At 40.4% G+C, this 16,513-nt stretch overlaps 1 protein-coding gene across 1 annotated transcript in view; it reads right to left on the reverse strand.

Moving 5' to 3' along the window:
* Positions 1-16,513, reverse strand: part of LOC126195543 (uncharacterized) — a 111,263-nt gene that overhangs the window by 77,642 nt on the left and 17,108 nt on the right. Inside the window, exon 4 of the mRNA XM_049934167.1 lies at positions 7,664-7,805. Coding sequence (XP_049790124.1) covers positions 7,664-7,805 — 142 coding nt within the window. The remainder of the gene's footprint in view (positions 1-7,663; positions 7,806-16,513) is intronic.

Here is a 16,513-nt window from a genome sequence, read left to right on the forward strand (position 1 = left end):
ATAAACAAGTACTAGATTACCCATGATTTCACAAGGGCTTACCACGTGAAGTTGCCGGTAAACTAGTAATGAATATACCCCTGGCTCTTTTGCATATAGATTCAAAGAATCCTCAGTCTGTGAATTTCATCAAAACTGTTTGAGGTGCAAACACACACACACACACACACACACACACACACACACACACACACACACACACACACACACCTGAAAGAGCGAGAAGCCCATACTCAGACTTTGCATGTGGCCCCAAAATTCCTTAAACCGACCCTGCCAGAAGGACCATGTAATCTACATCTACATCGTACTCCGCAAGCCACCTAACTGTGTGTGGCGGAGGGTACTTTCAGTACCACTAGCTCACTGATCCCTCCAACCCTGTTCCACTCACGAATAGTGTGTGGGAAGAATGATTGTTGGTAAGCCTCTGTATTGGCTCTAATTTCTCGAATTTTCTCCTCTTGGTCAATACATGAGATGTATGTGGCAGGAAGTAATACGTTGTCTGACTCCTCCTGAAAAGTGCTATCCCAAAATTTCAGTAGTAAATCTCCGTGATGCACAACGTCACTCTTCTAATGTCTGCCAATGGAGTTTGTTTAGCATCTCCGTAATGCTCTCATGCCAGCTAAACAATCCGGTGATGAAACACACTGCTCTTCGTTGGATCTTCTCTATCTCCTCTATCAGTCCTACCTGATAAGGATCCCAGATAGACGTACAATACTGAAGAATTGGGCAAAAAAGTGCCTTATAAGCCACTTCTTTCATGGATGAGTTACATTTCCTTAAGATTCTTCCGATAAAGAATCTGCTTCTTGTGTCTGCTTTTCCCACTATCTGTTTCATATGGTCATTCCACTTAAGGTCGCTCTGGATAGTTACGCCTAGATATTTTAAGGCAGACGCTCTCTCCAGCTGTTTGTCGTCAATAGTGTAGCTGTATAGTAGTGGATTTCTTTCCATGTGAATGCACACTATGTTACATATATTTACATTCAGGGTCAACTGCCAGAGTCTGCACCATTCATCAATTCTCTGCAGGTTGTTCTGAAAATTCTTACTATCGTCTGGCGTTGCTAGTTTGGTATAAACAACTACATCATCTGTGAATAGCCTTAAAGAGCATCTGACACTTTCTACTAGATCATTTATATATATAGTGAACAGCAACGGTCATATCACACTTCGCTGTGGTACTCCGGATATTACCTTTACATCTGCTGATTTAGTTCCATTACGAGCGACGTGTTGAGTTCTATCTGCAAGAAAGTCTTGAATCCAATCACAGGTCTGCTCTGATACTGCAAACCTCAAATATCATCATCATCTTCTTCTTCTTCAATTTTTACCTTGCCACCTAGTGGGCAGTAGTCAGTCATATTTTCTAAGTGTGGGCTGAAAAATGCAAGAAACCAACAGCAGCCTTGTCATACTCCTTTACCTAGTTCTATCCTGTTGATGAGTCATCTGGTTTTCCATCATTGTAGCTATTCCAACTCACATTATCAAAAGTCTTTTCACAGTCTATAAAACACATATATAGCTCTCTTCCCATTTCAACAAAACTCTTCAGCAAAGTTCACAAATGCACCAGTGCAGTCTCCAACAGTCAGTCTTTCCTACTCATCCCATCTGGTAAGTCTTCTCTGACCAAGGTTACAGGTGACTTCTCTAAACAGTTCCCATTTTGTAAAGCTCACCAGTCCTTTTCCTCCATCCTTCTCACTTCCCCTTCTCCACTGTCTCCGAAAGCTTGTAGATTTACTTAACCTTCATATATGTTTTCTCCTGCTGCCACTTGGTGAGTAGACCTTTTATTTATCCAATTAAATTACATTTTCTGAAATTGATTATTTTTGTTGATACATCAACTATTTATTTCATTTTTCCAGGTTTCAACATTGTTCATATACTGTATTTACTCGAATCTAAGCCGCACTCGAATCTAAGCCGCACCTGAAAAATGAGACTCAAAATCAAGGAAAAAAATTTCCCGAATCTAAGCCGCACCTGAAATTTGAGACTCAAAATTCAAGGGGAGAGAAAAGTTTTAGGCTGCACCTCCAAATCGAAACAAAGTTGGTTCATTGTAATATGAGACACAAATTAGGTTGAATGAATGACGATACAGCTACAGTAGTTTGGTTCAAGTAGTAAGCTTAGCAGTTAAGCTTTACCAGGTAGCCATTGCTATGGGTCAGGCACTCCGTACGTATTTATACAGGTACCCTTCCTTTTTCATGTGCTTCGTCTGGTTTGAATTGAATGCTTATTTTACTTTGATCTGATAAGTGCCGTTCTCTTTGCTACAGGTGTTCACGCCACTCTAAGCTGAAAATGCATTACTGTACTGTGTCATGCATTGTTTGTCGCATTCTGATAGTATGTGTTTACAGCCTGTCGCCGCTTGCGGCCAGGCTTGCTTTTGTGGCATTACCGCTACTTACAATTAAAAAAAAAAAAAATAGAGAGAGAGAGAGAGAGAGAGAGAGAGAGCGAGAGAGAGAGAGAGAGAGAGAGAGAGAGAGAGAGAGAGAGAGGAATCGCCTCATTAGCGAAACAATGACAAGAGACTGCTATTTGTTGTTATTTACACTGATGCTTTCTTTGATAATGATCAACAAGAACCAAATAATAGACTGCGTATGATAGAAGATGTTCTGAACGAGAGTTTAGCGAAAATTTTTCTCCGTTTGAAAATCTTTGCAGGCGCCTCTTTAGAACATTACATTCTGCACATAAATTAGAGTCATCTTAGATTTAAAAATCTAGTCAATTGCCGTGCTTCATTTCTGACTGTATCACTACTAGGCATAAGAATAATACGAATATAAACAGACTCACTCTAGTTTTGTAGTTTATTAGGCAGACAGGATTTAAATGAGATAGCAGCAAACACGAAACAATACATGGCAAAATGTTTATATTCGTATTATTCTTATGATGAAGAGAATGCTGCATGTGATCCACAGTTCATAAAAGTTCCTATTAGCAACCATCTCTTCTCACAGATAGTAAAAAATTCAGAACGTAGAGTTGGCCATATTGACAAACATCCCAAACAGTCTTGCCAGTCGGATTTTTGTAGTACATTGAAATGCTGCTACATTCAAAGATGAACAATATGGAATTTGTATTTACTTTGTTGGATAATGTATGAAAATGCAGTGGTTGAAACTCGGGGCAGAGAAAAAAGCTCGCCTTCCACTTTTTTTTTTTAATTGATTTATTGACACACAGGTTTTGGCGCCAGTATTTATCTTTCTGCCTACAAAGTGTGCCTGTGTAGCGTTACATATATTCGACGACAGAAGTTAGTTGTGGTGGCACCTACCAACATTTTTCAGAACATCCCCTTGCTTTGCACTCGATTCTAAGCCGCAGGCGGTTTTTTGGATTACAAAAACCGGAAAAAAAGTGCGGCTTAGATTCGAGTAAATACGATACTCCGAGCTACTACTGCCAGATTTTTTATTCTTTTCCTTAGCGAAAGTAGTATTCTTGATCTCCCATCTATTATCTGAAGCTCTTATTGATGTTTCATAATATGACATTTTTTACGGTGAAGAGGTTTACTTGCCCCATATCTAACCCTCATCCTGGAGGACTTCGATTTCTTTAGGGTTTACTCCCCTCTGAAGGTAGCCTTCTCTAAATGTTTTGTCTTCCTTGCCCTATGATATTGGGCACTCTTTGTCTGGCTCCTCCCACAGGAAATCACCTTATCAAAGACATTTTCAGTGTTAGATGGGAGAGTTTGTGCTTCAATGAAGCTGATGGCTAGTGTAGCTGCCAGCAGGGCCAACCAAGCCAGGCAGGCGTTGGCATAGAAGCCGCTTCTTCTGCTGGTCTTTATTTTGCAACACGTTCACCTGCAGGGTGCCCATCACTTGCAAATCCTGTCCCATATTCTCCACAACAAACGAGAGGCTACAGGAGCAAAAAATGAGTCGATGTAAGCATCAAAAATTACAAATGGCCACTGCAAGCTACTTTTTTAAGTTATATTAACAACCAACTGCAACTAGCACAAATATACTTGCATTGTTAACTATGGGAATTACTTCTAGAAAAGTGCTTTCACTAGCTGTCTAAATGTTTCCTTTTGGACACCTGTATACCATCTGAACTGCTATCTTGTATATTTCCATGTCTGTTACTGAAACACTCTAAGACTGTTTAATGCAATACTCATTTTATGTCTTATGCACTTCCTGTTTGTATAGCTATTCCAATTTACATTATAAGTCGACCTGCTCAATATCTGTCACTTCCAAATAGTGCTTTGTCATGCACAACACATCTGGAGAAATACCTTTAGACTTTTAATTTCCTATTATGATAGGAAAAGATTATATTTCTTATTTAACATGCTTCTTACATTCTGATGAAAACATACAGTATGTTTCAATTTATTATCATTCACACTATCTGAGCTATCATCTACAGTTGCATTACAGCAATTCTCAGAAATTATTGGTGGTGAATGAGGGGAAACATAAACTGGGTGTCAGGTAAGTATTTGTGCCCTACACTTCCTGTTGCCGAGTACATGTCTTTAGCACTTTGTGCAATGTTCAGTAATGGGACCTGAGGTAAGTGAACTGCAGATGGCTGTAGTTGAGCAAGTTAATAAATTCTTCCATATACCTCCCATGTTGAGTAGAAGCCTTAAGTTGCCAACTGTTCCTTGGCTGGTTTTAATCCACAGCCATGTACTAGATCTTTCTTTTGGCTTCCAAAATTTCAACAATTGCACGGCCAAATCTCATGACTTAATACTAACAAAACAAATTACAATTTCAGTTAGCTTCTTCAAAAAATCTGGCTCATTCACAAAACAGTAACATCCCCATAATGTTACCATCAAATCCCCTCCTGGATTTCATATGCAACAATTAATACTACTAACTTCACAGTAACAAACAACTTCCTGCCATATTAAGTCTGTGTGCCGGACTTGGATTCGATCCTGGGGCACCTTCACCTTTCATGGGCAAGTGTTCTCTTGACTCTCACAATCCAAGCTCGACTCATGACCCTGATCCTCAACCCGTCCCACCCTCTCGCAGCTTTCCTTCTTCCAGTAGCTTCTACCCTACATTCCAAACTCCTCAGACGTTCTCCCGCATACCTCATGAGACCTGCATTTGTAGTATCCACTTTGATTTTGCTTAAATTTATGGAATTTTCATTGAGAAATTATTTTTTATTCTTACTAGCAAATTTTATATCTTGTACACAATTCTGATAATATTAGCAAAGAGATTATATTACTGATGGGAGTCCACATCCCAGGGCTTGTGTTAGAAATTATTCTAACTTCTGTGACTCCTCTTCTTTGTTGAGATGAGCTAGTCAGCAGTAATAATTCTAGCTGCTCCTGTTATTGCTCTAACTGTATGAAGAAATTATTGGATTGAAAAGCCGAGATAAAGTCATTATTAACAGAACAAAAAGGTATACAATGAATTTCTAATTATTTCTAGCTCATGTCTGTGATGCACTCTCTAATTTATATTTATTAAAGTTTTTTTTAGATCAAGATAGCCATTGCTCCTCTGACAGTGGAACATTATAGTTATCCTCGCATACCAGCAGAATTAAAACAAACAGACCTGCTAGAGGTGAAAGCCAAAGTTTTAAATTTGATGTTCAAGAAATCATTCACACAGGAGAATCAAACAAACCTGCTAGAGATGAAATCCAAAGTTTTAAATTTCATGTTCATGAAATCATTCACACAGGAGAATTTTACAAACATGCCGTCATCTGACCATCAGACAGACTCCTATATGGACAACACAGTAATAAGCATCCCTGGTGTAGAGAAACAACTGAAAGATTTGAAAGCAAATAAATCACCATGTCCAGATGAAATTCTAGTCCAATTTTACAAAGAGCACTCAAAGGCACTGGCCCCTTACCTAGCTTGCATCTGTCATGACACTCTTGCCCAGCACAGAGTCCCAAGCAACCGGAAAATAGTGCAAGTAACTCCAGTACATAAAAGAGTAAAAGAACGAACCCACAAAATTACAGACTAATATTCCTAACTTCCGTTTGCTGCAGAATCCTTGAACATATTCTCAGTTCAAATATAATATACTTTCTGGAGACTGAGAAGCTCATGCTCATGTCCATGAATCAGCACAGTTATGGAAAGCATCGCTCGTGCGAAACTTAGCTCGTCTTTATCTCACATGATATACTGTGAACTATGGATTCCATATTTCAAGATTTCCAGAAAGCATTCAATACGGTGCCCCATTGCTGGCTGTTAACGAAGGTATCAGCATAGGGAATAAGTTAACAGATATTTGAGTGGCTCCAAGACTTTTTAAATAATAGAAACCAGTATGTTGTCCTCAATGGCGAGTGTTCATCAGAGACAATGGTATCATCAGGAGTGTCCCATGGATGTGTAATAAGTCTGCTATTGTTCTCTATACACATAAATGATTTGGCGGACAGGTTGGCAGCAGTCTGCAGTTGTTTACTGATGATGCTGTGGTCTACGGTAAGGTGTCAAAGTTGAGTGACTGTAGGAAGATACACGACAACTTAGACAAAATTTCCAGTTAGTGTGATGAATGGGAGGTGGCCCTAAATGGGGAAAAATGTAAGCTAACGTGGATGAATAGGAAGATCAAACCTGTAATGTTAAGATACAATATTACTAGTGTCCTGCTTGACACAGTCAAGTCGTTTAAATATCTGGGCGTAATGTTGCAAAATGATATGAGATTGAACGAGCATGTGAGAATTGTGGTAGGGATCGGTGAATGGTCAACTTTGGTTTATTGGGAGAATTTTAAGAAAGAATGGTTTCATGGTTTCACCTGTAAAGGAGACCGCAGATAGGATGCTGGTGTGACCTATTCTTGAGTGATGCTTGAGTGTTTGGGATCTGTACTAGCTTAAATTAATGGAAGACACTGAAGCCATTCAGAGGTGGGCTGCTAGATTTGTTACCAGTAGGTATAAACAACACACAAGTGTAACAGTGATGCTTGGGGAACTCAAATGGGAATTTCTGGAGGGAATGCAATGTTCTTTTCGAGAAACACTATTGAGAACATTTAGAGAACTGGCATTTGAAGCCGACTGCCAAACGATTCTTCTGTCACCAACATTGCGCATAATGACCATGAAGATAAGATAAGGGAAGTTAGGACTCATACAGAGGGAAACAGACAGTCATTTTTCCCTCGCTCTATTTGCAAGGAATCCCAATTCAATTTTACAAAGATGAAAGGAAATGATTATTAGTAGTACAGGGTACCTTCCTCCATGCACCGTACAGTGGCTTGCAGAGTATCTATGTAAATGTAGAAGTTACAATAACACGATCGACCCCCAGTCATCAACCACTATTGAGAAAAAGATTTTTTCCTAAACATAACTTTCAATTAATATTATTTGTTAAATATAATACTTGGAAATGAAATTACAGGATGGTACACACTCCCGGAACAAATGGCATTATGAAAACCGCTGTAGTCACAATGTTTCAAGTCAACGCACACACTGTTAAATAGTGAGAAAGTCTCCCCAGTGTCTGCAAAAAGTACTGTACATAGAAACACTCACTCATTAACTATGGGAGATGTTAAATAAATATTTAAATAATTTATTTATCAGAAATCTATTTTACCTGCTGCTAGAAGTGATACAAGGAAGTTTTTACTGTTAGGCACACAAGTTAGTTTTAACAATTGTCGATATGCTGGTGAATATGCAGCAAGGTCCACCACTGAATGCCAGAAAACAGTGCAGTCACCCAACATTGCGTCAACCTGCCAAAATATTAAATTCATCACAATGATAAAAATTTTAAGGTAACATGTTATGAGATGTTAAAGTGTATATACAATCTCCATCAAGTGCACATTTATTGCCAAGTAGATACTTAACTTTAACTCAAAGTAATTACTTTCATATCTTAATTAATCTAGTAACAATGCATTTCCATTTTTACAGTTGTTGACAGCACTGTTAGTATACTGTTTGGTCACACTCTGACATCTTACTTTTTTATATTGCAGACATGTTGCAATGAGAACCTATTAGCAATATCCAAAGTGAATCTATTTGGGGATTACTCTGATGACATAGCTTCTGACACAGTTCTCACAAAGTCTGACTGTTTTTATTACTACATCATTGTGTTGCCCACAGATATGAAAGACTCACACCACTTCAAAGCATTCCTGGTCAGCTCACACCACTTCACAGCAATTTAATGAAGGGCGCAGAGAAGGACACTGCTCATCCTCACTTTCTATTCCCTCCGTTGAAAACCCAAAATAGGAAAGTACACTGTTTTTGCCTTTGCTTTTTCCAACGATTTAAAGATTCATAGTTAGACACAAGTGGAGGTACAAACCGTACTACCAAGCAAGGTGGCACAGTGGTTAGCTCACTGGACTCGCATTCATTCAGAACAACATTTCAAACCTGCCTCCGGCCATCCTCATTTAGGTTTTCCTCAATTTCCCTAAATTGCTTCGGCTAAATTCCAGGATGATTCCTCTGAAAAGGGATGGCCGACTTCCTTCCCCATTCTTCCCTAATCTGATGGGACCAATGACCTCACTGATTGGTCCCCTACCCCAAATCAACCAATCAAACAACAATCTACCAACAATCCAACAAATTTTACTAGATATTTGGCATGAAGAATTTTTGAGAGATGCATCTTAAAATCAGTAAAACCAAGGCAGTTGGTTTGTTATTTGGCAGGACCATCTAACAAGGGGTTGGTCCAGTTCATCATGAAAATTTTTTATGCAGGAAGGATACAATGAAAAACACACTATCAAAATTTTAGCTGCAAGGAAAAACTGCAAATATTTTTTAAAATTTGTTGAAGTTACTCATTTTTGTTGCACAAAGAACCATTTGTGATAGAAGTTAGTGCAGCCCTTCCTCCCTAGGGTGCGATCAGCCATGACAAGAGAGCATAGCACCATATAGTGATAATACCCAGAGAGACAAGCACAACTGAAGCATCTAAAATATACAAAAATATCAAGTGATTAATGGAAAATCTCATATAAAGATGTGAAACAAATACTAACAAAGAGATAGAGGGGCTGGCCAGTACTTACCTCAGCTCAGTACAGCCGATAGATACACAAAAAACAGAACTGAAAATTTACGTTCCTAGCTTTCGGAACAAATGTTCCTTCATCAGGGAGGAGAGATGGAAAAGAAAGGGAAGAAGGGAAAGTGGATTCAGTTACTCACAACCCAGGTTATGAAGCAACAGGGAAAGGAAAACAGGGAGGGTAGCAAGGATGGAGGCATAGTTGTCAGAGGGAAGCCAAAGATATTATACTGTAAGTACTGTGCCAACTTCAAACCAAAGAGGATGCATACAGAAGTAAAGAGGTATACAGTATAAAGATAAACACAACTATGTAGGATAAAAAGATGCGTGAATGGCTAAAGAGGAAAGGGAAAGAGGAGAAGACTGAAGAGTAAATGGAAGTGAGGTTGTTTAACGTAGGTTCAGTCCACGGGGATGGCGGGATGAAAGGATGTGTTGGAGTGTAAGTTCCCATCTCCGCAGTTCAGAGGGACTGGTGTTGGGTGGGAGAAGCCAAATGGCACATACGGTGTAGCAGGTTCCTAGGTCCCTAGAATTATGCTGGAGGGCATGCTCCGCTACTGGGTATTGGACATCTCCTAGGCGGACAGTTCATCTGTGTCCGTTCATGCGCTCAGCCAGTTTAGTTGTTGTCATACCAATGTAAAAGGCTGTGCAGTGCAGGCATGTCAGCTGATAAATGACGTGTAGTTTCACACGTGGCCCTGCCTTGAATTGTGTATGTTTTACCAGTAGCGGGGCTGGAGTAGGTGGTTGTGGGGGGATGCATGGGCCAGGTTTTGCAGTGGGGTCGGTTACAGGGGTAGGAACCGCTGAGTAGAGAAGGTAGTCTGGGAATATTGTAGGGTTTAACAGGGATGTTACGGAGGTTAGGGGGGTGGCGAAAGGCAACTCTGGGTGGTGTAGGGAGAATTTTGTCAAGGGATGATCTCATTTCAGGGGCTGTGAGGAGGGTTTGTTGAAGGTTCTGTTGTGGTTGGTGTTTGTGAGGGATAGGGAGAGGGACCCCACTTCTTAGGTGTTGCACTAACACTGTGGATAGTTTTTTCACGTGGTGTGTGGCATGGAACTCAAGTTTGCAGCTGGCTTCTAGGATGATGTTCCTGAGTGTGTTCTCCAAGCAAGCCAACAAACCTAGGCTAGCCACCCTACTCAATCTCCCCATCCCAGCACATACCCCTCACAGACCAAATCTCAACTATAACCACAGTCAAATGCCACATACCACCAGTCCCAATTCAGTTCTAAACCTCTCATCCAGATCCCTCTCTCCCCCCGGAGACATCTGTTCTATCAAAAGGCTTAACCTTTAGTCCCACGCCTAAATTCAACCACACTGCCCTGGTTAAAGATCTCCTCTCATTCACCCGGAACCTCAACTGGAAATATCACTTCACTACCCAAACACAGCCCCCAAATACTAGACCCAGTGTTGAACCTTGTCTAGAACAGTTCCGCCCGCCTTTTCAAAGGGATCCTCCCCCCTCCCCCAAAACCATCCCTTGCAGACATTTCAGGAATTCCTCATATCCAGTGTCACCTCCCAGTCCTTCTTGAAGAACATCCCGACAACCCCCAACAACACCCCAGCTGAATCCCACGCCATTAAGGAGCTGAAAACAGACCGCTCTATTGTCATCCTCCCAGTGGATAAAGGCTCCACAACTGTGGTACTTGACCGTGTGGAGTATGTGGCAGAAGGACTGCGTCAACTCTCCAACACCTCAACCTACAAAGCTGTTACCCAGGATCCCATTCCCTCCATCCAAACTGAAATGCAGAAAATCCTAAAAATCCAAGGTCCCTCACAAGGCCTCACAACGGCTTCCATAGACTTACTCACTCCACCTGAGCCACGTACCCCTACCTTCTACCTATTACCCAAAATCCACAAAGAGAACCATCCTGGCCGTCCCATTGTAGCAGGCTTCAAAGCCCCAACAGAACGTATCTCAGCTCTGGTAGACCAGCACCTCCAACCTATCACCCGCAGACTCCCATCCTTCATCAAAGACACAAACCACTTCCTAGAACGCCTCAAATCCATTCCCACTCCTCTCCCACCTGAAACCTTTCTTGTCACCATAGATGCTACATCCCTTTACACAAACATCCCACATACCCAAGGTCTCTCTGCCCTTGAGCACTACCTCTCCCAACGCCCACCTGAAGATCTTCCAAAAACCTCGTTCCTTATCACACTTACCAACTTCATCCTCACCCATAATTACTTCACTTTTGAAGGCCAGACCTACAAACAAATCAGGGGAACGGCCATGGGAACCAGGATGGCTCCGTCCTATGCCAACCTCTTCATGGGCCGCATGGAGGCGGCTTTCCTGAAGACCCAACAGCTGCTTCCCCTGGCCTGATATAGGATTATAGATGACATCTTTGTGGTCTGGACTCATGGTGAAGAAACACTCCTTAATTTCCTCCATAACCTCAACTCCTTTTCGAATCTGAATTTCACCTGGTCCTTCTCCAAAACCCAAGCCACCTTCCTGGATGTTGACCTTCATCTTGTTGAAGCTCACATCCACACCTCTGTCCATATCAAACCCACAAACAAACAACAGTACCTTCACTTTGATAGCTGCCATCCATTCCACATCAACCGCTCCCTTCCCTACAGCGTAGGTATTCATGGCAAACGTATCTGCTCCAGTGATGAATCCCTCAACAATTACACTAATAACCTGACCAGTGCTTTCCTCTCCTGCAACTATCCTGCAGACCTTGTCCACAAACAGATCACCCGAGCAATACATTCCTCCCCATCCAACAACAATGTTCCTACCCCCAGACCACACAGAAGCATCCCCCTTGTCACCCAATATTATCCTGGCCTCGAATACATCAACAAATTACTCCGCCAGGGATATGACATTCTCAAGTCAACCCCTGAAATAAGATCATCCCTTGACAAAATTCTCCCCACACCACCCAGAGTTGCCTTTCATTGCCCCCCTAACCTCCGTAACATCCCTGTTAAACCCTACAATATTCCCAGACTACCTTCTCTACCCAGCGGTTCCTACCCCTGCAACCGACCCCACTGCAAAACCCGCCCCATGCATCCCCCCACAACCACCTACTCCAGCCCCGCTACTAGTAAAACATACACAATTCAAGGCAGGGCCACGTGTGAAACTACACATGCCATTTATCAGCTGACATGCTTGCACTGCACAGCCTTTTACATTGGTATGACAACAACTAAACTGGCTGAGCGCATGAACGGACACAAACGAACTGTCCACCTAGGAGATGTCCAATACCCAGTAGCGGAGCATGCCCTCCAGCATAATTCTAGGCACCTAGGAACCTGCTACACCGTATGTGCCATTTGGCTTCTCCCACCCAACACCAGTCCCTCTGAACTGTGGAGATGGGAACTTGCACCCCAACACATCCTTTCATCCCGCCATCCCCCTGGACTGAACCTACGTTAAACAACCTCACTCCCATTTACTCTTCAGTCTTCTCCTCTTTCCCTTTCCTCTTTAGCCATTCACGTATCTTTTCATCCTACATAGTTGTGTTTATCTTTATACTATATACCTCTTTACTTCTGTATGCATCCTCTTTGGTTTGAAGCTGGCACAGTACTTACAGTAGAATATCTTTGGCTTCCCTCTGACAACCACGCCTCCATCCTTGCTACCCTCCCTGTTTTCCTTTCCCTGTTGCTTCAAAACCTGGGTTGTGAGTAACTGAATCCACTTTCCCTTCTTCCCTTTCTTTCCCCTCTCTCCTCCCTGATGAAGGAACATTTGTTCCGAAAGCTAGGAACGTAAATTTTCGGTTCTGTTTTTTGTGTATCTATCGGCTGTACTGAGCTGAGGTAAGTACTGGCCAGCCCCTCTATCTCTTTGTTAAAAAATATCATGTATCATTTACGGTTTGAATAAGAGGCAGTTCATATTGCCAGCTAAATTGTTCAATGTGTAATTCTTACTAAGATCACTAACAGAAGAAAATAAATCAAGGCAACATTTGATGTTAGATTAGAGATGGCTTCCATCAATCGTGACTTTAATTTATTGAAACGAAATATTTCTTACACATATATCATTTTATAATAATTACTGTAGCACGGTTCTTATGATAATTTTTGAATAATGTATATTTTAGTAAGAATGAAACAGTTTCTTGTTTATTCCTCATGGTAATCAGAATAAAGCAAAGTGTACCAGGCACACCTGACAAAAGAAAAATTAATGCCTTCAGGCACATCCCAGTAATTACTAGTTTTGTTTTGACAGAATTGTGGCGGAGTAAGAAATAGTTCTGTATATTGTACTGCATACTGAGCATACTTACACAAGGTATATACGCGGACAAAGAAAAAAAATTCCCGAATTTCCCAGTTAATAATACATTTTCTCCCAGGTGAAAACATACTTTTTCCCTGTTAACTGACAGTACATTTTCTCTCGAAACTCTGTAACTTATCCATCCTTAGAAAGGTTATGGTTTTATATACGGGCGTAGAATTTCCAGCACTTTAGAAAATGAAACACAGGGGAAAAAACGTTTTGGAAATATCTTTGATGTGCAGTATCATGTACGCTGCACATTTTCGTATTACGAAAGTATAAATTCGAATTCCACCAAACAGCACATGTTACTTTCCGAAGCATTGAAATCGAGATTGTGATGCGCTTTTGTAAACCAGTCATAGCTCATGTCACGTGATTTTCACCAGCCAATGATACCAGGTATTGAGAGCTTATGACACGTGATGAAGTCAGCCAATAGCAACGTCACTGTTAAGTAGCGCGAACACACAGACAGAAAAAGTTAATGGTTTAAATTAATATACACAGTGTTGCTACAAGAAAAATAAAGCTTTCACTTATAATATTGGTCTATAAGATTAATACGTTGGAAGAGAAGCTAAGTTTTCACATATAATGTTGGTCTTTTATGTGGGTATTACAATTTAAGATATATCACACAAATGTGCCATTAAAATTTTTAATAACGACATAAATGTCTGGGCTCGAAATTCATCTAAATGGCTCGTCATCAAAGAGTTTATTTTTAAATGAGAGTCAAACGCTCTTTGATTTAAGAAATATATCGTACATTCTCGTACGTAGTTCAACTTGCGTAAAAGGAAATTTTCTTTGATAGTAACGCTTTTCAAACCACCATTCAGAATATTTTCCCGCGACCTGTTAGAAATAGGTTCGTTTCTGCAGTTGCCAGAGAGTGCCAGATGACAGGAGTCACTGCGCTTGCGCAGCTATGATGTCGTAGAGAGCCGTATGTTCTTACATGTAAAACATTAAAAGATCTTACATTAGGTCATAAAAGAAACAAGACATTTGAACCTGCGGCTGCTTACACAGCCAAAGTCACAGTTCTGTAGCCAGAAGCGGGAGAAGGTACTACTCAACTGCGCATGTGCATGATTCTGCTTGTAACTGCCAAACCGAACCTAATGTAAAAGGTTGTGACGTCACACTCATCGGAGGCAATTTGTTGATACCAATCATTGCATATTCCTCCTAAAGCCTTTGACAAGTTTTGCTGTTGGCAGACGCTTGTATGAGCACTTTGTTTTGCTGCTGCATATGGCGCATTTACTTTGCAGTTTAAGTTTTATTTTCGTTTTTTCACTCGTTCATGTTTTATTGCTGAAGTATTATTCTGCAGTAGTGGGATACAGTAATATTCTTTGTTAGAGTTTCGGTTCTTACCAGTCAAAATTACAAAAATTTAACTGAAAACAATGAAAAATTCCCAGAATTCTAAAATATTCCCGGGGTTTTCCCAGATCTCCCGGTTGTCCCAGATTGTATACACCCTGTTACAGCAATTCATAAAATGTGCTAACACAAACTGGTAATGCACAACTGACTGAAATTTAAGAAATCTGTTCTCCTGACAAACCTCAAATGACACAGAGTTTCCAGAAATTATATTCCCTGACAACTTCCTTAAAATTATTTTCCACAGTCGAAAAAGTTCTTTACAGAGTCACATTGGTTGTTCCAGGTGAAATATGAATAGTATAACAGTCTTCTCATTGTCCTTCTGAAAGAAAGAGGTATCATTATGTCCGACCAAGATACCAACAAAAGCAACGAATTAATTTCTGCAACTGGTTAGAAAACATTTATAATGCTATGTTAAGAATTATTCTTCTCTATTCCTCCAGATGTTGACAGGTCGAGCATAAGATTTTTGCCATTAAACAGTCCAACTTTATTTTTTGTTCTAATATGTCTCGAGGTTCCTGAAGACATATATAAAGCTGCAGAAACAGTAAACCACTCATACCGTCAATATTTTATATGAATGTGTCACAGCAGTAATTGAATGCACAACAAACTCATCTTTTTTGCCACAAAAAAAGGTGTGGTTTGCTCGGAGTTCTTTCATGAAACCTGACTGATCAACATTAGGCAAAGCAGATGTGGGGATAACAGCAAGCTCTGTCTTCACGTCAGCTATGAATTAATGCTATCTCCTCTACACTTTTACTTCAAGCAAACTTCATTGTTTTACGACTTTCTACGCAGTATGATCTCTTGAACTAGCTTAACCAAGCTGAAGGAACTTGAAATTAGCAATTTTCATCTCAAGTGCAATTTGGAAGTCCCAGTCTCATAGATATCTTCTGGTAACAGTGTACTGTCACTGACAGGTATCTCTACATGGTTCATATCTCAAGAAAACTCCTCAAAAGACTTGTTGTTCATGCTATTTACTCAAGTTTAAGGGTTTATGTCTGTTATTAATGAGGAGTCATGGGACTTTGTGAAAGAGGAACAGCCCGTAAGATTTACTGTACAAGGTGACCACAGTTTTGCTAGTTTCATTTTGGCACATACATTGTACAAATATTTCTTCTACTTATATAGTTCATGGTCAGATATTATGAAGCAAACCCAGGTTTAACATAAAGGCTTAACATAAAGGGTTAAACACAATGAATATTAATTCACTTTTATCTCCATTGTTGAACTGACGCTACCACAAAAGCAACTGGTAATTATTATGAATATTAAATGAGTTGCAAATCTGAGAGAACAGTAATGCAGACAACTTTCACAAAAACTGAAATTTGCTTTACAAATTATGATCCTACTGAGCTGTGTTATCTGTTTACCAATGCATGTCAACCAAGGCCAAGGACATGTGACTGCCCTGTTGCACATGCGCAATCCACTACAGCTCTGGTAGGGGTGAACAATTCCCCAGCCACCTGACAAGATACCAATTTGGCAATTTTCAACATTTTTTTTAATACCTGCAAGTCATCTTAGCAGCTAAAATAGTGACAGGGTATTTCTTTTGGTGTATTCCTTCTGTATAAAAAATTTCAGAGCATGCCATGGCATGTCAGATTGGACCATTCCCTCATAAGAATTAGAT

The sequence above is a fragment of the Schistocerca nitens genome, chromosome 7, assembly GCF_023898315.1.
Source record: "Schistocerca nitens isolate TAMUIC-IGC-003100 chromosome 7, iqSchNite1.1, whole genome shotgun sequence".
Lineage (NCBI taxonomy): Eukaryota > Metazoa > Arthropoda > Insecta > Orthoptera > Acrididae > Schistocerca > Schistocerca nitens.